Source organism: Oncorhynchus mykiss, chromosome 20 (genome assembly GCF_057628025.1).
Source record: "Oncorhynchus mykiss isolate SJ-2025 chromosome 20, ASM5762802v1, whole genome shotgun sequence".
NCBI lineage: Eukaryota > Metazoa > Chordata > Actinopteri > Salmoniformes > Salmonidae > Oncorhynchus > Oncorhynchus mykiss.
This window is the reverse complement of record NC_143041.1, coordinates 29,666,737-29,686,976: the sequence shown is the minus strand read 5'-3', so window position 1 is coordinate 29,686,976 and position 20,240 is coordinate 29,666,737. Positions and strand designations below refer to the sequence as shown.

Below are 20,240 nucleotides of genomic sequence, written 5' to 3'. Positions count from 1 at the left end.
GCATTTCATTATCATCATCATCATCATCATCACCATCATCGTCGTTACACAACGTGAGAGAAAGAGGTGAATCCATTCCATGACATCATCTCTTGGCGCCGACTCAAAGGCTTCCTGCCCGCAATTATGATGTCACTAACAGAGAGTAGCACCTGATCCAAGTGAGAGACCTGCAAATGTGCCTATTCTCTGTCTGTTTTTCAAAATGGCCCCCGTGTCTGAGCCTGCTCCTGTCTGTGTGACCCCGCATGTAGGAACCATTGAACTCAAAGAACACTCTAGGGTGTGTTTTTATCATGACACATTATATTATACATCATTACACATTCACTGTTAACGCTTAACGCTGTCTCAGTGTATTTTACCAGGGTTACACTCATACAATTTCAAGGCCCCTCTCCATTCATATCAATCCCTCCCCTATTTGTCTACCCCCCCCCCCCCCCCCCCCCCCCACTACTTACATCCCTTCCCCTCCTTTACAGTATCCATACAGTACCAGGAAACCCATTGAAAAATAATTTATTTTGGAAATGTACCGTGATCATATATCCATTCAGATTCTGTATAATGATAGGCTTATTTTGCGTACAGTGAAAACACCCCACAGAGAAAAAAGCAGATGAGAATTTTGGAATTATGATAAAACTGTGACTTTACCAACACTGAGTCTGTACTTGTATGTATGTGACTTTTCAGCTGGCCATGGAGGGCAGGCACCAGGTGGGCAGTGCCTACCTGCCCTCCCTCTTCTTCTCCTGGGAATCCTGTACAGTCTCTTGTATCCATACACACAGTGGATAATGCTAATGTTGAAGAAGTGTTATCATCAATAATCACACATCAGCACAGACAATAGTCTCATATTCAAATAGGACTTACAGTCAGTCACACCTGCATTGTGCCTTTCGCTCATCATCATCTTCATCCTCATCATCATCATTGTTACACAACGTGAGAGAGAGAGAGGAGAATCCATTCCATGACATCTCTTTGCGCGAGCTCAAAGACTTCCCATGATGATGTCACTGACAGAGAGCAGCACCTGAGCCAGATGAGAGAGATCCCAAAGGGCCTGGAGATGAAGAGCTCCAGAAACTGCTTCTCCAATAGAAATCCCCGATCACGTTTGTCGGCGATGTCATGGCGACGTTAGCTAGCTATGCTCACGTGCGGGCCGTCAAATCAGAAACACTCCTTCGATATAAAGTCGTTTTTTGACTAAAATAAAAAAAGTGTCAGTATCACTTTCACAGGGTGGGAGTAATGACATGTTAAGACCTTGCCTTGAATCTACTCTTGGTTTGAAAACTCTGTGGAGACCAGCGGAACTGTCTATTTTCTGTCTGTTTTTAAAAATGGCCCCAGTGTCTGAGCCTGCTACTCTCTGTGAGCCCGCATGTAGGAACCATTGAACTCCAAGAACACTTAAGATGCTGGCTGTGTTTTTATAACTTCCACTCTTTATAGTTTGATGTGGAAGCGGGACAATGTCACTGTCTGATGTTGTTGTTGTGGGCCACTGGGCATGTGCGGTGGCGGTGTGTTGATGAGGGTTGTGAGTGAGTCGTGACTCCACAGGGTAGGTTAGATCATCAGGGTAGGTAGAGCTTTTAGATGTCTTCCCACCCACCACCTGTCAGATCAAGGGAAGGCTCATAGTGGCTGATGAGCCCCTGTAGTAGTAATAACATTTGGGATGTGCACTATTTATTTATGTAGGGAATTGGTTGTCATTTGTGCCGCAGACCCTGGTAAGGTCCCATTCAGCAGTCTGTATTCTTAAGTGGTGTCAGATCTCACAATAACTATGTTATAATTAGGGATTAACACAGGAATCCAGGATCCCAGGATTTCCTGACCAAGCTCTTTCCCGATTCTCGAGAAGGAAAATTACGATCACTGGAACAATAATATATAATTTCTTTGGAAGAATACAAAATACTCATGTGCGAATATCTGCATGAAATGGATTTTAACTATCTAACTTCATTCACACATTAGTCTAGGGATCACAACACAAGCAGCCTACCAATTTAGTCTACTCAACACAAGTCCCCAATAAATGCCTTTTCATTTTTAACGGGCATTGTTGACTATCATGAAACTGTAGCAGGCTACACGCGACCTCTCAATGTAGTTATGGTAGGCAGTCTCCATCTCACATTCACAAATCTCCTAACTTTAGCTGTGTGGCACTGGCAGAAGCTCCAAAATATAAACTGCTTCTCACTGTTAACAAAACGACTGATACATTGTGTCTGCAATAGCGCTCAAGAGGAAATAGACACTTGCAACGTTATCCCATGATGTTACACTAACAAAAGCGAGGTCACGGGCTTTAGAGTCAGATTTGCGGGCAATTTATAAACTGCGGGTCCGTCTATGGTGCTGAATCTCCGCCGCTATTGCGGCCATTTGCTTATCTGTTTGTTTAGTGCAGCATCAGATATGTTCCCTGAGACCAAGTCACCACAATAAGCAGATTACCATGAAGTAAAAACAGCCACAACCTTCCTGCAATCCACTGATAGCCAGGTGCAAGGGGAGAGGGAAGGAACAACAAGCTGGCTGAAATATTTCAGTAAATGGTAGGCTAAAATGAATATAATTTTCACTAGGCTGTATAAGCTCATAACATTTTTACCAGTAGGCCAACAGTGCTGCATTGGCCTATATTACAACTAAAATACAGTGTCAAACAGTATGTGGAACCTTTAGAATTACCTGGATAAATTGGTCATTCATCTAAGTCACGGCAATAGACAAACACTGTGTGCTTAATCTAATAGCATACCAATTATTGTACTTTTCTTGTCGATATTGAGTACATCATGTAAACTTTCACAGTGTAGGTTGGAAAAAAGTATGTGAACCCCTAGGCTAATGACTTCTCCAAAAGCTAATTGGATTCAGGAGTCAGCTAACCTGGAGTCCAATCAATGAGACGAGATTGGAGATGTTGGTTAGAGCTGCCCTGCCCTATAAAAAACACTCTCAAAATGTGAGTTTGCTATTCACAAGAAGCATTGCCTGATGTGAACCATGCCTTGAACAAAAGAGATCTCAGAAGACATAAGATTAAGAATTGTTGACTTACATAAAGCTGGAAAGGGTTGCAAAAGTATCTCTAAAAGCCTTGACGTTCATCAGTTCACGGTAAGACAAATTGTCTATAAATGGAGAAAGTTCCGCATTGTTGCTACTCTCCCTATGAGTAGCCGTCCTGCAAATATGACTGCAAGAGCACAGCGCAGAATGCTCAATGAGGTTAAGAATAATTCTAGTGTCAGCTAAAGACTTACAGAAGTCTCTGGAACATGCTAACATCTCTGTTGACGAGTCTACAATACATATAACACCAAACAAGAATGTGTTCATGGGAGGACACCACGAAACAAGCCACTGCTGTCCAAAAAAAAACATTGCTGAACGTCTGAAGTTCGCAAAAGAGCACCTAGATGTTCCACAGCGCTACTGGCAAAATATTCTGTGGACATAAGAAACTAAAGTTGAGTTGTTTGGAAGGAACACACAAAACTATGTGTGGAGAAAAAAAGGCACAGCACACCAACATCAAAACCTCATCCCAACTGTAAAGTATGGTGGAGGGAGCATCAGGGTTTGGGGCTGCTTTGCTGCCTCAGAGCCTGGACAACTTGCTATCATCAACAGAAAAATGAATTCCCAAGTTTATCAAGACATTTTGCAGGAGATTGTAAGGCTATTTGTCCGCCAATTGAAGCTCAACATAAGTTGGGTGATGCAACAGGACAACGACCCAAAACACAGAAGTAAATCAACAACAGAATGGCTTCAACAGAGGAAAATAAGCCTTCTGGAGTGGCACAGTCAGAGTCCTGACCTCAACCTGATTGAGATGATGTGGCATGACCTCAAGAGAGCGGTTCACACCAGACATCCCAAGAATATTGCTGAACTGAAACAGTTTTGTGAAGAGGAATGGTCCAAGATGTCTTCTGACCGTTGTGCAGGTCTGATCCGCAACTACAGAAAACGTTTGGTTGGGTTTATTGTTGCCAAAGGATTTGAATGTTTACACGGTGTGTTCAATAAAGGCATGAACACAAGTAATTGTTTGTGTGTTATTAGTTTAAGCAGGCTGTGTTTGTCTATTGTTGTGATTTAGATGAAGATCAGATCAAATGTTAAGACCAATTTATGCAGAAATCCAGGTCATTCCAAAGGGTTCACATACATAGTGTATTGACTGAGAACTTGTTTAATTGCGACAAATACAACAAGTAACTGTTAGATTCCTGTGTATATTTATCCATTTACAGTGGTATAACTCCGTCAGATTTTTTTTGCTGGTAATATATGCTTTAAAATAGCATTTCTGGTTTGAACGGGAATAACAGGATTCCCGGGAAGGGCTTGTAATTTTGTCGGGAAGGAAAAGTGGTAGATTTTACGGAAAATATTAATCCCTAGTTATAATCAATCAATGCATGTCTGATACACTAAAGGACATTGAAAAACAAAACTTGAAGACCAACCTGAACATTTTCTCTTTAGACATATAGTACATTTCACTTCCTTTCCCATCTCCTCCCTGGCCAGGTGACCGGCCCTTGTATAGTACGTACAGCACAGAGGCACAGAGATGTGACTTGCCTGTGACATCGAAATGCTGTCAGACTCAATTGTGCATGCGCTATAGGCTATGCCACGCCAGAGAGCTGATTCCAAGGAGGGTCGTGGTCCATAGATCTTTGGGCAGAGGTCACTAACATGTCTCACATGAAGACAGAAACTTCCTTTGGCCAAATTGGACAGGCCCCGGCATCTCAAAACCGCCAGAATAATGGTGGGCTCATTTCAGCCTCAATTTCCCATCTCCTCGTTTTTCACTTTCATCACTTTGTCCTTTCTATACCCTGTGCCTCTCTCTATCATTCAAATTCGCTAGTATGGCTCCATTTTGGGATCCCACTTGGTGCTTGTTATCCGAGTGTGGATCGACGCCATGACACTTTTATCGTCTTCTAGATATTTTTTTACAAGAATATCTTGACTTTTTACAGAACCTAACTAGATTATTCTCTTGTTGAATGTGTGTAGAAGTGTAACAATGAAAAATAAAAATAAATAATATATTTTTTTAAACTCATGCAACTTGATCAAGCAGCAACACTAACAGAAAAGCGAATAGATACTATCATGTTCTAAGGAGCTGTCTCAGTAGCTGTCGTGATTAAAAAATGAAAATAAAACTATACCAGCACACGCACACAAGAGGAAAAAAGTACTGAAAGAAAGTATGTAACTTCTGTCCTGTCTGTATACAGTATGTTCGTTAAAACATAACTCAGCAATAAAAAGAAAATAGAAATACAAGCAAGAATTGTTTTGAATAACACCAGCCATGACAGAAACCAAAATGAAAATGATAGACTTTGAGGGTTTGTTTGTTGTGTGTTTTGTGTTTACTCTCTAAACAAACACACATTGGGCGGCGGGGTGGGCTTTGTTTTCAGAAGGGAGCACGGATCCCTCTCTTTGCATCAAACGAAGGAAGAGAACCCGGCAATTGGGGCCCGAGATCCAGGGGCGGGGCTGGGGCTGCTGGGGGGCCAGTAGGACAGGGTGTTGGAATGGCTGGAGGGGGTGGAGGTGGAGAGCTGCTGAGAGGGGGTGGGAGTCCGGCTGCCTTTAGGCCTGAAGAGACTACCTTGGCCCTGGGGTGGGAGGCCCTGGGGTTGGCCCTGGGCTTGACCCTGGGTCTGGAGCTTAAGCGGAGGGGTGGTGGAGGTGAGCTGGGGTGGCAATGGGGGCAGGGGTGGTGGCGGGGCGCAGGGCTCTGGGTCGCCCGACTCTGACTCAGTGTAGCTGTAGGCTTGAGCCCTGGAAATGCCTTTCTGTTGGCGGCGCCAGGAGTTGTAGTAGGTTGGGTCACTGATGTAGTGGCTCACGAAAGAGTGGGTCTTCTGTCTGTTCTGGTCCACCTCATACTCACTGTCACTGCCCTGAGAGGGGAGAGGGGGAGAGGAGTGGGGGTGATGGGACAGGGGGAGGAAAAGAGCAAGAGAGGAGTTATTATCAGAATACTAGCACATACAATGCCTTCAGAAAAAATTAAAACCCCTTGACCTTTTCCACATTTTGTTGTGTTACAAAGTGAAATTAAAATATTTTAATTGTCGTTTTTTTCGTCAACGATCTACATAAAATACTCTGTAATGTCAAAGTGGAATTAAAATTACAATATCATTTTTTAAATGGAAAATAAAACACTAATATATTTTGATTAGATGAGTATTCAACACCCTGAATCAATACATGTGAGAATCACCTTTGGCAGTGATTACAGCAACGTCTTTCTTTGCCCATGATAAAAAAAATGTATTCAAGCTTTGTCAAGTATTGTCATAGATTTTCAAGCGAATTTAAGTCAAAACTGTAACTAGGCCCCTCAGGAACATTCAATGTCGTCTTGGTATGTAAATCCATTGTATATTACATTTTGGCCTTGTGTTTTAGGTTATAGTCCTGCTGAAAGGTGGATTTATCTCCCAGTGTCTGTTGGAAAGCAGACTGAACCAGGTTTTGCTCTAAGACATTGCCTGTGCTCAGCTCTATTCCATTTATTTGTATCCTAAACAACTCCCTAGCCCTTGTGGATGACAAGCATACCCATAACATGATGCAACCACCACCATCCTTCAAAATGTGTATTGTTTGGATTTACCCCAAACATAATGCTTTGTATTCAGGACTAAAAGTAAATTCCTTTGACACATTTCTTTGCAGTATTACTTTAGTGCCTTATTGCAAACAGGATGCATGTTTTGGAATATTTTTTATTCTGTATAGGCTTCCTTCTTCTCACTCCATCATTTAGGTTAGTAATGTGGAGTAACTACAATGTTGTTAATCCATCCTCAGTTTTCTCCTACCACAGCCATTTAACTATGTAACTGGTTTAAAATCACCATAGGCGGGTCTCCCGAGTGGCACAGCGGTCTAAGGCACTGCATCCCAGTGCTAGAGGCATCACTACAGACCGGTTTTCGATCCCGGGCTGTATCCAACCGGCTGTGATCGGGAGTCCCATAGGGCGGTGCACAATTGGCCCAGGGTCGTCCAGGTTAGGGGAGGGTTTGGCCGGGGGCTTTACTTGGCTCATCTCGCTCTAGCGACTCCTTGTGGAACGCTGGGCACCTGCAGGCTGGCTTCTGGGCACACATTGGTGCGGCTGGCTTCTGGTTTAAGCGGGCAGGTGCTTAGCAGGTCATGTTTCAGAGGATGCATGAATCGACCTTCGCCTCCCGAGCACGTTGGGGAGTTGTAGCAATGAGACAAGAACAAAATGGCCTTGTGGTGAAATATCTGGGCGGTTTCCTTCCTCTCCATCAACTGAGTTAGGAAGGGCGCCTGTATCTTTAGAGTGACTGGGTGTATTGATACACCATACAAAGTGTAATTAATAACTTCCCCATGCTCAAAAGGGTATTCAATGTCTGCTTTTTTCCCCCTACCAATAGGTTCCCTTCTTTGCGAGCCACTGGAAAACCTCCCTGGTCTTTGTCGTTGAATTTGTGCTTGAAATTGACAAGCTCAACTGAGGGACCTTACAGATACAGTGCATTTGGAAAATAATCAGACCCCTTGACTTATTCCACATTTTGTTACGCTACAGCCATGTTCTAAAAATGATTAAATCGTTTTTTCCCCATCAATCTACACACAATACCCCATAATGACAAAGCAAAAACTGTTTTTTAGAAATGTTTGCAAATTTAAAAAAATAACTGAAATATCACATTTACTCAGTACTTTGTTGAAGCACCTTTGGCAGCGATTACAGCCTCGAGTCTTCTGGGGTGTGACGCTACAAGCTTGGCACAACCGTATTTGGGGAGTTTCTCCCATTCTTCTCTGCAGGTCCTGTCAAGCGCTGTCAGGTTGGATGGGGAACGTCGCTGCACAGCTATTTTCAGGTCAATGATGTTCGATCGGGTTGAAGTCCAGGCTCTGGTTGGGCCACTCAAGGACATTCAGAGATTTGTCCAGAAAGTAACTCCTGCGCTGTCTTGGCTGTGTGCTTAGGGTCGTTGTCCTGTTGGAAGGTGAACCTTCGCCCCAGTCTGAGGTCCTGAGCGCTCTAGAGCAGGTTTTCATCAAGGATCTCTCTCTATACTTTCCTCCATTCATCTTTCACTTCGATCCTAATTAGTCTTGCAGTCCCTGCCTTCTTCCATTTAAGAATGATGGAGGCCACTATGTTCTTGGGGACCTTAAATGCTGCAGACAATTTTTGGTACCCAACCCCAGATCTGTGCCTCGACACAATTCTGTCTCTGAGCTCTACGGAAAATTCCTGCGACCTCAGGGCTTGGTTTTTGCTCTGACAACTGTGGAGCCTTATATAGACAGGTGTGTGCTTTTCCAAATAATGTCCAATCAATTGAATTTACCACAGGTTGTTTCCAATCAAGTTGTAGAAACATCTCATGGAAACAGGATGCACCTGAGCTCATTTTTGAGTCTAATATCAAAGGGTCTGAATAAGCTATTTCTGTTCTGTTTTTTTATACATTTGCAAAAAAAAAAAAAATTTGCTTTGTAATAATTGGGTTTTGTGTGTAGATGGTTAGGATTTTTTTTATTTAATACATTTTAGAATAAGGCTGAAATGTAACCAAATGTGCAAAAAGTGAAGAGGTCTAAATACTTTCCGAAGGCACTGCAATTGTATGTGTGGGATATAGAGATTGGGTAGTAATTCAAAAACCATGTTAAACACCAATATTGCACACAGAGTGAGTCCATAAGTCTTATTATCTGACTTGTTCAGCAAATGCTTATTGACTCAAGACATTTCAGCTTTTCATTTTTATTAATTTGTACAAATTTCAAAAAACATAATTCCACTTTGACATTATGGGCTATTGTGTGTAGATCAGTGACAAAACAAATCTCAATTTAATTCATTTTCAATTCAGGCTGTAATACAACAAAATGTGGAAAAAGACAAGGGGTGTGAATACTTTATGATGACATTGTATTTCCCTGAGAAGTTAGAGATGTGACAATGTGTGTTATTGGGATGTTCAGAGCAAAGTGTCTTTCGATAACATACACACCCACCACCAAACACCCACGCCCCCACACCCACCCACCCACCACCAAACACACAAGGTTGTCTATGCATGATCATGATTGGAGAGGAAAGTGACTCGTTACTGGACGTGCAGAGTAATCGGATCATTAACACAAGGGTTGATTGACTGGGTTTCACGTTACATTAACCATCATCACTACAACAGCCACATGTTGAGCTAACATCGACTATGGGCATCCATCATACACAGTACGACACCAAGAAGACACAGGAGAGGATCCTAGAGGAGTTTAACGGAAGGAGAAGAGAGGAGAAGAGGAAGAGAGGAGCAAGGGGGATGGGGGCTAGGGATAAGTCAGTCTCCTACTACCAGTCTACAGACACACAAGCAGGCAGAAAGCCACATATCCTCACCCAATTCAGTGGAAGCACACGCAGACCACCCGTCCCATACGAGAACACGAGGGCCTCCTATGGGTGACATGGACAAAGACATGCATGGTTTAAAACACCACAGTACAGTATGACGGCCACCATGACACCTCTTTGGTTCAGATCCCTCTTCGGGACCATCATCACCCCCACTTCCAGAGACGCTACACCGGTCAACTCACCTCCCTTAATAACAGAATCAAATATGCCATTTAGGAGACGCTTTTATCCAACTCAACGTACAGCAGTGTGTGCATCCAATTTCCGGATTGGTAACCCTAGCGGGAACCGAAACCACAACCCAGACTGGCAAGCGTCACGCTCTACTAACTGAGGACCACTTGAGCCTTGTTCTACCAGCCATACCTGACACACACTACCTAAAACTGATCTGACAAACAAGCCTGTGGCCCCACTCTCCGAGGGTGTCTGGGGAGTTGGGATATGCAAAAAACACATTTCCAATTTACATGCGTGTGATACACACTTGTACGTGTGTGAAATAGGACAACTATAAACACCCACAGAATTATATTATTATTATAGAATGTATTCTGTGAACTTCCTGCCCAACCTTAGGATGTAGGCTGCCACCCAATGTTCCTCTCCATTTCATTCAAACAATCACAACAGGGATTTGAGTATTTCCAATAGGCACATTCTAGTCGCTGAACCCTTCATGTGTCTTTGCTAGATGCGTGGCCTATGCTCTTTTGTTTCGTGACACCCAACATTCCAGATGAACGAACAAGAAACAACTATTTTACCACTCTGTGGGGTCTGTTCATGATCACCCAATCGGCCCTAAAGAAAGCTGCCAATCGACCAATCACAGCCAAAGATTGATGAGCTGGTTCACAAAAATGCTATCTCATACCAAAGGCAGGAGCTTTCATCATGTTCAGCTAAAATGTTAAGGCAGCATATAACAAAAGACAGTGTAACAAAGAGTTTTTCTTTTCCAGATAGTGTCAGCTTTCAGCAGCCCAGGGATGGTGGTGCTGATTTGGAGTGGTTTAAGTCTCTCTCTCTCTCTCTCTCTCTCTCATTTTCTTGTGGCAACGGGTCACAATAACTGTTTCTGTGATGGCATACTGGTATTTCAGCCAATAGATGTGGGACTTTATCAAAATTGGATTTGTTTTCAAATTCATACATACATTTGGCAGGAGGTTAGGAAGTGCAGCTCAGTTTTCACCTCATTTTGTAGGCAGTGTGCCTGTCTTCTCTTGAGGGCCAAGTCTGTCTACGGCGACCTTTCTCAATAGCAAGGCTATGCTCACTGAGTCTGTACGTAGTCAAAGCTTACAGTAATTTTGAGTCAGTCACAGTGGTCAGGTATTTTGCCACTGTGTACTCTCTCTCTCTCTCTCTCTCTCTCTCTCTCTCTCTCTCTCTCTCTCTCTCTCTATTAAATTAAATTTAAGGGCTTTATTGGCATTGGGAACATATGTTCACACTCCAAAGTAAGCGAAATAGATAATAAACAGAAGTGAAATAAACAATAAAAAACAGTAAACATTACACTCACAAATGTTCCTCTCTCTCTCTTTTACTCCGTCCTCCTGCCCCCTCCCCCCTCCCCCCAGGGCACTGGCATTGGCCCCTGATGTTCCACAGACAAAGCAGAGAGCACACTCAGCTCTCATGCTATTGTACTACTGCACCTGTGCTACACATGGCCACGCTCATATTCCATCCTCCCCTGCCCCCGCCCCCTCATCGCCCCCCAATACTCCACCTCTCATCATCCACTACAGCTTTCATGCCAAACTACTATATTAATGTATGTCAAAAGAATTTAGAACAGCCAGAGGAGCTGACGACAGCGATAAATCACAGTAAAAGGCCACGGCTATCTGATTCCTAGAAAAATCCCCCTCCTCCTCTGTGCTCTCTTTCTCCTCTTCTTTTCTTTCTACAGTGAATCAAAAACAGATATTGCATACAGAAAAGTCCTCAGCTTTTAACCACTTCAGTAGAGGGGGATGCTTAAAATAAAGCACACTGTTTAACAGTTTCCCAACTTAATTTGAGTTGCTTAGCGAATAAATCTTGTGGTAATATTATTAGTTACATTAACATTTTTCTCTCTAGTGAGGAAATTCCAGATAAAAAGTTTTGCATCATCCAATGTGAAGTATCAATGGTCTCTGAGTGTCCCGTTATAGCATTGTAGCTTCATTGTAAGCACTTCAACCCCACTAGGCAGCGATGGGACCGAATGAAAGGCATTCTTGTCATGCTTCCTCCACTTTCAGCAACACAACAAGAGACAAACAAGCAAAGCAGCCCTCACACTGATCTCAGAACAGATTAAGCCTCTCCAAGTCAAGTGACATTACCTCACTCCAGAAGTATTAGCTAATGCTGTGTCCTGAAATGCTGCTGCTGTGCATGTTTGTGTACAGACTTTGAGCGTGGGAAGTTTGTGTTATGTGCATGTGTGTGTGTGTAGCTGGTTGACACACTGGATTGCATCCCACTCCGGCACACCCTCACTAGGGCTTTGGAGTGTGTGGGGAACAGATGTTTCGTTCTCCTGAAATGTTACCATCCACCCTCCCTCTCTTCCACCTCTCTCTCTTCCACCCTCCCTCCTTTCCCTTCCTCACTCCCTCTCTTCCACCCTCTCTCCTTTCCCTTCCTCACTCCCTCTCTTCCACCCTCCCTCCTTTCCCTTCCTCACTCCCTCTCTTCCACCCTCCCTCTCTTCCACCCTCCCTCTCTTCCTCCCTCCCTCTCTTCCACCCTCCCTCCTTTCCCTTCCTCACTCCCTCTCTTCCACCCTCCCTCCTTTCCCTTCCTAACTCCCTCTTTTCCACCCTCCCTCCTTTCCCTTCCTCATTCTCTCCATTCCACATCCTTGTCCAAAAGAAACTAAAGGGTCCTATTGTGGAATCTACACTAAAATAAGATGCGTTAAATTATGCCTTGAGGTGGTACAGCCTGTGAAATGGTGATTCATTCGAACACATTAAAGGCTAATTAGGGGAGATGCTATGAATGGGCCAAGGCTTTAGGCATGCAACTCAGCTCTACACAGTCCCCAGGGGAGTTACCCTTCTATCTAAGGAAAAGAGAGAGACACCATACCAGCCAGTGGCAGATCCAAGACTGCTCTTTGCATAATTATTATGTTAAGTAACTAGAGTATCTAGAGAGATTAAGACTTCATCTCATTAACATGTGGAATATTTCTGACTGACGTTTTCTTTGGCGGGGGGTGTTTTTCATTTTCACGTTGACAGCAACATAAGGTTGACATTTTATGCTGATGAATGGCTAAAATATGCTGCTGTCGACATCATCTGTATACTTCTGGCCCTTCTTTGTACACTGTGTTAACTAACCTCCAGACGAGCTTCAATGCCATACAACTCTCCTTCCATGGCCTCCAACTGCTCTTAAATGCAAGTAAAACTAAATGCATGCTCTTCAACCGATCGCTGCCTGCCACCATAATTTGCAAATAAATAAATTAAAAATCCTACAATGTGATTTTCTGGATTTTTTTTCTCATTTTGTCTGTCATAGTTGAAGTGTACCTATGATGAAAATGACAGGCCTCTCTCATCTTTTTAAGTGGGAGAACTTGCACAATTGGTGGCTGACTAAATACTTTTTTGCCCCATTGTATGTGGACAATTACAAATACCTAGGTGTCTGGTTAGACTGTAAACCCACTGGCTCCAGGTCATCTATAAGTCTTTGCTAGGTAAAGCCCCGCCTTATCTCAGCTCACTGGTCACCATAGCAGCACCCACCCATAGCACACTCTCCAGCAGGTATATTTTACTGGTCAACCCCATAGCCAATTCCTCCTTTGGCTGCCTTTCCTTCCAGTTCTCTGCTGCCAATGACTGGAACAAATATCAAAAGCTCACAGATCATTGCACCTGTACATAGCCCATCTGTAAAAAGCCCATACCTCATCCCCATATTGTTTTTGTTTTTTTGCTCCTTTGCACCCCAGTATCTCTACTTGCACATTCATCGTCTGCACATCTATCTCTCCAGTGTTTAATTGTTAAATTGTAATTACTTCGCCACTACAGCCTATTTATTACCTTACCTCCCTAATCTTACCTCATTTGCACACACTGTATATCAATTTTTTCTATTGTGTTATTGACTGTACGTTTGTTTATTCCATGTGTACCTGTTCTGGGGACAATAAGGCCACTCTAAAATGTGAAATTTTGTCACACAACACAATGCCACAGATGTTTCATGTAATGACGGAGTGTGCAGTTGGCATGCTGACTGCAGGAATGTCCACCAGAACTATTGCCAGATAATTGAATGTTAATTGCTCTTCCATATCCACCTCCAACTTCGTCTTAGAGAATTTCTCAATACGTCCAACCGGCCTCACAACCGCAGACCACGTGTAACCACCCTTTGTCCTGTAGTTATGGATGATAACAGAAAGGGAGGATGGGGGGTGCACTATTTCCCTCTCATCACTGTTACAGTGAGCACAGCAGGAACCCCGGGCAGCAGACAAACACTAGGACAGTACAGAGGGAGGAGGATGAGGTATGTTTGTGTGTGTTTATGCGCTCGTATAAGTGTGTGTCCGTGTGTGTGTATGATTATAAAAAGTTGATTCCGGAATCCCCTAAAATCCAGCTGTACATCATTTGAGACAGGGATTTAGCGTGACTACAGAGTTTTAATCCCCCTCTGCACACACACTGCTGTTGTTTAGGATGCACATAATTCATCAGAGAGTACTGACAGATTTGGCTCTGGGCTATTGTCTGAAAATGTAACATTGCTGTCTCAGTATAAATGTCTTAACATCAGAAATACATGTAAGGAATTATAGTATTTTATTGTCAAGTATTTTCTCTGTTTCTTTCTCTCTCTCTCTCAATTTAATTCAAAGGGGCGTTATTGGCATGGAAACGTGTTTACATTGCCAAAGCAAGTGAAATACAAAACAAAAGTGAGAAGACACAAAACTGCATTTAATTAATATAATCTTTCTCTATCTTTTTATGTTTTAGTGACTCTAGCATACTCACATCCTATTCTATTTTTGTTTGGTTCCAGGAAGTGACATCATATGACTTAATAGCATTTTAATAATGCTACAGACGAACCCTCGGAGTAGTCAAAACAATCATCTGCGTTGTTATGGGAGACAATCATAACACAGCAGACGTTTTTCAATGTGGTGTCTATGTCTCAGCTCCAGTAACACACAACGTCTATGGGTGGAGAACACACAGATATTTTCTTTCCTCTCCCATGATGAAGCATCACACTGGCTGAGTTCCAAATGGCACTCTATTCCCTCTATAGTGCACTACTTTTGAAATGGGGCAATAAGGCACTACAAAAGGAATAGGGTGCCATTTGGGATGCAACCCTTATCTTCAAACCATCTCCCATCGCCTCAGAGATGAGCTCATTCCATTCTCTACCGCTGGTCTCTATCCAGAGTGTCACACACACAAACACACAGAGAGACGGTGACACTTGACTGAACAAACCGCCTAAGTCAACACGGTCTCCTGGCTTCTGGAGACTGTTTGTCTTGTCTACCTGCAGACAGTCCAGGCACAGTTGTGGTGGCCTGGTTGCCACGACAACCCCACATTAACTTCTTCTTCTTCCAAATCCCTTCTTAAGAAGAAGACAATAGCCAACTTATACCTGCCACTGGAGGCCCATAGGGCTCAATGGAGACAGCCCCAACCCCAACCCAACACTGAACAGAGCTGATAGCCTGGGGTTGTGTGTGTGTGTGTGTGTGTGTGTGTGTGTGTGTGTGTGTGTGTGTGTGTGTGTGTGTGTGTGTGTGTGTGTGTGTGTGTGTGTGTGTGTGTGCGTGTGTGTGTGTGCGTCTGTGTTTGTGTGTGTGTGTGTGTGTGTGTGTGTAAGCTGATGGCCTGGAGTTATCCGCTCAATAAAACTTCAAAAGGAGCATCACATTCCTGGTCATCTGGGTGATGATATGCTGTCAGAGGGGATGGCAGGGGAACCGCGGGGCTAAGAGGAACAGGCTCTCCAATCCCATCAAATGTGACTCCTGTCTGGCCCCCTTAAGTCTGGGGTGGTGGCAGGGGTTGTTGGAGGGCTGGAGGGCTAGATATGGCTACTGTATTTGAACTTGTTTGACAATACAGGGGTGTGGAACAGTAGATATGTCAGCCCGATGATGACATGTAAAAATGGCTCACATTGGAGGATGTTTTGGTTGTAGGGAAAGATCCTGTCCGTAGCAGTTCATTGGGTGGGAGATTTCTCCATTGATGTGAAAGAAGCTAAGCTCTTGATAAGGTGGAGAGAGACTTCTGGCTCTTTGGAATTCACACTGGAATGGATTTCGTAGAAACGGAATCCCAAATGGCAACCTATTCTCTTCATAGTGCACTACTACATAGAGCTCTGGTCAAAAGGAGTGCACTATATAGGGAATAGAATCCTAGATCATTTGGGAAAGCTAGAGTAAAAAATTCCAAGATGAAAGAAAACATAGAAGGAAGGCTGATACCAGGGGAATTTAGAACCGCTTCCCAGTCACTTTCATCTGACTGCCATCAAAACCAGACTACCGACCACAGGGTTTTCATAAAACTACAAGAGCAGAGTACAGGTGGGAAAGAGCGTGAACAAAAACAGCAACAAGGGGATCAGTATAGACACAGGGGAAAACGAGCCAGCCAGGAAAAAGATCAAAATGAAAAGTGAGATAAAAATGCAATTTGAGATCTGAGGGATAAAGAGAGAGGGAGATAAAGAGAGAGTGAGATAAAGAGAGAGAGAGGAGAAGCAGAGAGAGAGAGAAAGATGAGAGAGAGGAAGCGAGAGAGACATCCAGTCCATTGATGAAAGCTGTTCATTGGGCCCCAGCCCTGTCTGTCCCTCTGATTCAGCAGATGCCAACAGCAGACTGGGACCGGTATTGAAGGGCATTATGGGTAACGGTTGCCCAAGACGAGGACAGGGCTGTGGAAGGAATCCAGTCTTGGCCTGAGAACGCAGCCGACACTCCAGTCTGTGTGTGTATGTGTGCATGTGCATCCTTTGTGCTTGATTCCGACCACCACCAGCGCTGGGCACTGGCCACTGGCCCTACTCCCAGAACCTGCCTCCAGCTCAGACTGACAGCCCCATAGAGACCAGGAGAGACATGGGACACATTTCACATCCAAACCTATCAATGCCCTGAGTGTGCTCACAGACAAGGTTACATTAGATCACAACCAGGCGCCTGGATAATGCACTGAGCCAATCACTCCGGCGTGCTGTTTCCTCTAGGTACAAATCTAGGATATAGCTGCTCCTCCCCCAGGCCTAATCTTAACCATTAGTGGGGGAAATTCTGATGCCCCACCCCTAGATCCACATCTAGGGGCATAGCATCAATGTGAAGGTGAGGTGCAGAAGGATTCAATATATTGACAGACAGACAGTGTGACAGACAGTGAGATGGGAGACGTTAAGAGTAGTAGTACATACTGTTGGTACCTGAGAGTCTGATATCTCAGATGGTTTCTCGGTCAGGCTGCTGGTCTCAGCTGGGATCAGATCGTTGTACTTGGTGGTGCTTAAATCCTCATCAGAGTAGTTTAGACTGCCTGGGCTGGGCCGAGGAGGAGACCTGAGGAGACAGGACCATATTTATATATATATATATATATATATACACACCGTGGGGCAAAAAAGTATTTACTCAGCCACCAATTGTGCAAGTTCTCCCACTTAAAAAGATGAGAGAGGCCTGTATTTTTCATCATAGGTACACTTCAACTATGACAGACAAAATGAGGGAAAAAAATCCAGAAAATCACATTGTATGATTTTTAATGAATTTATTTGCAAATTATGGTGGAAAATAAGTATTTTGTCACCTACAAACAAGCAAGATTTCTGGCTCTCACAGACCTGTAACTTCTTCTTTAAGAGGCTCCTCTGTCCTCCACTCGTTACCTGTATTAATGGCACCTGTTTGAACTTGTTATCAGTATAAAAGACACCTGTCCACAACCTCAAACAGTCACACTACAAACTCCACTATGGCCAAGACCAAAGAGCTGTCAAAGGACACCAGAAACAAAATTGTAGACCTGCACCAGGCTGGGAAGACTGAATCTGCAATAGGTAAGCAGCTTGGTTTGAAGAAATCAACTGTGGGAGCAATTATTAGGAAATGGAAGACATACAAGACCACTGATAATCTCCCTTGATAAGGGGCTCCACGCAAGATCTCACCTTGTGGGGTCAAAATGATCACAAGAACGGTGAGCAAAAATCCCAGAACCACACGGGGGGACCTAGTGAATGACCTGCAGAGAGCTGGGACCAAAGTAACAAAGCCTACCATCAGTAACACACTACGCCGCCAGGGACTCAAATCCTGCAGTGCCAGACGTGTCCCCCTGCTTAAGCCAGTACATGTCCAGGCCCGTCTGAAGTTTGCTAGAGAGCAATGGATGATCCAGAAGAAGATTGGGAGAATGTCATATGGTCAGATGAAACCAAAATAGATATTTTTGGTAAAAACTCAACTCGTCGTGTTTGGAGGACAAAGAATGCTGAGTTGCATCCAAAGAACACCATACCTACTGTGAAGCATGGGGGTGGAAACATCATGCTTTGGGGCTGTTTTTCTGCAAAGGGACCAGGACGACTGATCCGTGTAAAGGAAAGAATGAATGGGGCCATGTATCGTGAGATTTTGAGTGAAAACCTCCTTCCATCAGCAAGGGCATTGAAGATGAAACGTGGCTGGGTCTTTCAGCATAACAATGATCCCAAACACACCACCCGGGCAACGAAGGAGTGGCTTCGTAAGAAGCATTTCAAGGTCCTGGAGTGGCCTAGCCAGTCTCCAGATCTCAACCCCATAGAAAATCTTTGGATGGAGTTGAAAGTCCGTGTTGCCCAGCAACAGCCCCAAAACATCACTGCTCTAGAGGAGATCTGCATGGAAGAATGGGCCAAAATACCAGCAACAGTGTGTGAAAACCTTGTGAAGACTTACAGAAAACGTTTGACCTCTGTCATTGCCAACAAAGGGTATATAACAAAGTATTGAGATAAACTTTTGTTGTTGACCAAATACTTATTTTCCACCATATATATATATATACCGTAAAATGAAACCATCAAGTGATCGATTTTAAACAAATACATGCTGTCATAGAATAACCCCATGCCGTGATTAGATAGTGAAAAAACACACCAATCTCTTTCATAAGTTTTTAAACAATACAAGCTAATTTACCAACATTTCTGAAAATTGATATATAGCGTTTTGGAAACAGAAAGTTCCATCCTCTTAAGCAACTTGTATTAAATCACAAAAAAATCATGTTCACACATCAGAGTGACATGGCACAGAGAAACTGCATGAAAGGAACCAGGGAAACAGTTGAAGGATACACACTGATGATCAGTGAAATATACTGAACTGTCTCCAGGCACTTAACACTAATAGTCTACTTTCAAGGGATAAAAATACTGTTCCCTCTAATATCTGATGGAGACACTACATTCACTTTTTGTTTGGGTAGTGGTGGGTAGGGGGCAGGGGGGTATGGTGGGGTTGTTTATTATCAGGATCATGGGACAGCCATTAGATCACAGCCTGCCTGCATTCAGTATGAATCATCTCTTCTGATTAAACACTGTGGGCTGCAATGGCAGGCACAGTTAGCCTTGTGACCAACTCATGAATTGAACCCTTATGGAGTGGAGGAGCTCACTGCATAGGCAGAAATCCCCATGCAGTCTCACATAGGAAGGCTCAGGATGTGTAGGTTAGGTTATTGTTCGCTCTCTTGTAAAAGTTATCATCCATATGAATCCATGTACGAGTCAACAGCCATGTTTCATGGAGCATGGGTGACACTTTAAAAACCTCTCTATTCATAGATAAGTGTGGAGTGGAGGTTTACAAGGGCACAATTTATGAGTATGGAGTGAGGGATCTTTATGAGCAGTGGAGTGAGTGAATAAGTGTAGTGGATAGGGTCAAGGGGAGGGTATTGAGAATGCTTGTTATGAGAGCGAGAAGGGGAGAGAGAGAGACCTCACAACACCCACAAGTGGTGCCCTCAGAACAGCTCTCAAAGCACTCAAGGGTTCTTCTTAAAATTCGGTGAAAAAAAGATGGCTTTGCGTTCTGCATAAATTCCTCCACATTGTCCTCCCTCTGTCCCTAAGCCTGTTAAACAATCAGACATCTGTTTTTGTTGACTGGCCCTGGTTGGTTTGGCCGGGACAGCCTCTCTCACTCTCTCTCTCCCTCACTGTCTGTCTCTCTCTCTCCCTCAGGCCACACCAAACTGTTCAGTTTTACAGTCCAAAATCAACCTTATTTTGCATAAGTATTTCTTCCACAAATATTTTGTTTAGAGGTTGATTGCATTCCCAAAACCAAACTTTGAAACCTAGACTTTCAAATCTCTTATTCCCCAACATTTGACAATTGGGGAGCCCCCCACCCCCCACCCTCTCCCGGAAAAGCAATGTACATTTATTTATTTTTTGTCCTTCTGTATCAGGGGCTCTGTAATTGACACATTGTGTGTGTGTGTGTGTGTGTGTGTGTGTGTGTGTGTGTGCGCGTAGGGGGGGGGGGGGGGGGTAATCACGAGCGTGGTGCTAACATATTTGAACTAAATCCCAACCCTTTAGAGAAATCACGGAGAGAGCTGCAATTCAATTCCATCTAATACTGTTAATAATTTGTAACAAG

At 43.7% G+C, this 20,240-nt stretch overlaps 1 protein-coding gene across 3 annotated transcripts in view; it reads right to left on the bottom strand.

The window, feature by feature from the left end:
* Positions 1–506: 506 nt before the first annotated feature.
* LOC149974555 (protein sidekick-2-like) overlaps positions 507–20,240 on the bottom strand; it is a 461,666-nt gene continuing 441,932 nt past the window's right edge. For 2 of the 3 annotated variants that reach the window (XM_090212862.1, XM_090212863.1), the window contains exons 44-46: positions 16,997–17,138; positions 9,503–9,559; positions 507–5,990 (exon numbers count right to left, since the gene is read on the bottom strand). In XM_090212862.1, the coding sequence (XP_090068988.1) occupies positions 5,529–5,990; positions 9,503–9,559; positions 16,997–17,138 (661 nt within the window). In that variant the 3' untranslated portion in view covers positions 507–5,528. The remainder of the gene's footprint in view (positions 5,991–9,502; positions 9,560–16,996; positions 17,139–20,240) is intronic. The other variant, XM_090212865.1, reaches the window with a different exon arrangement.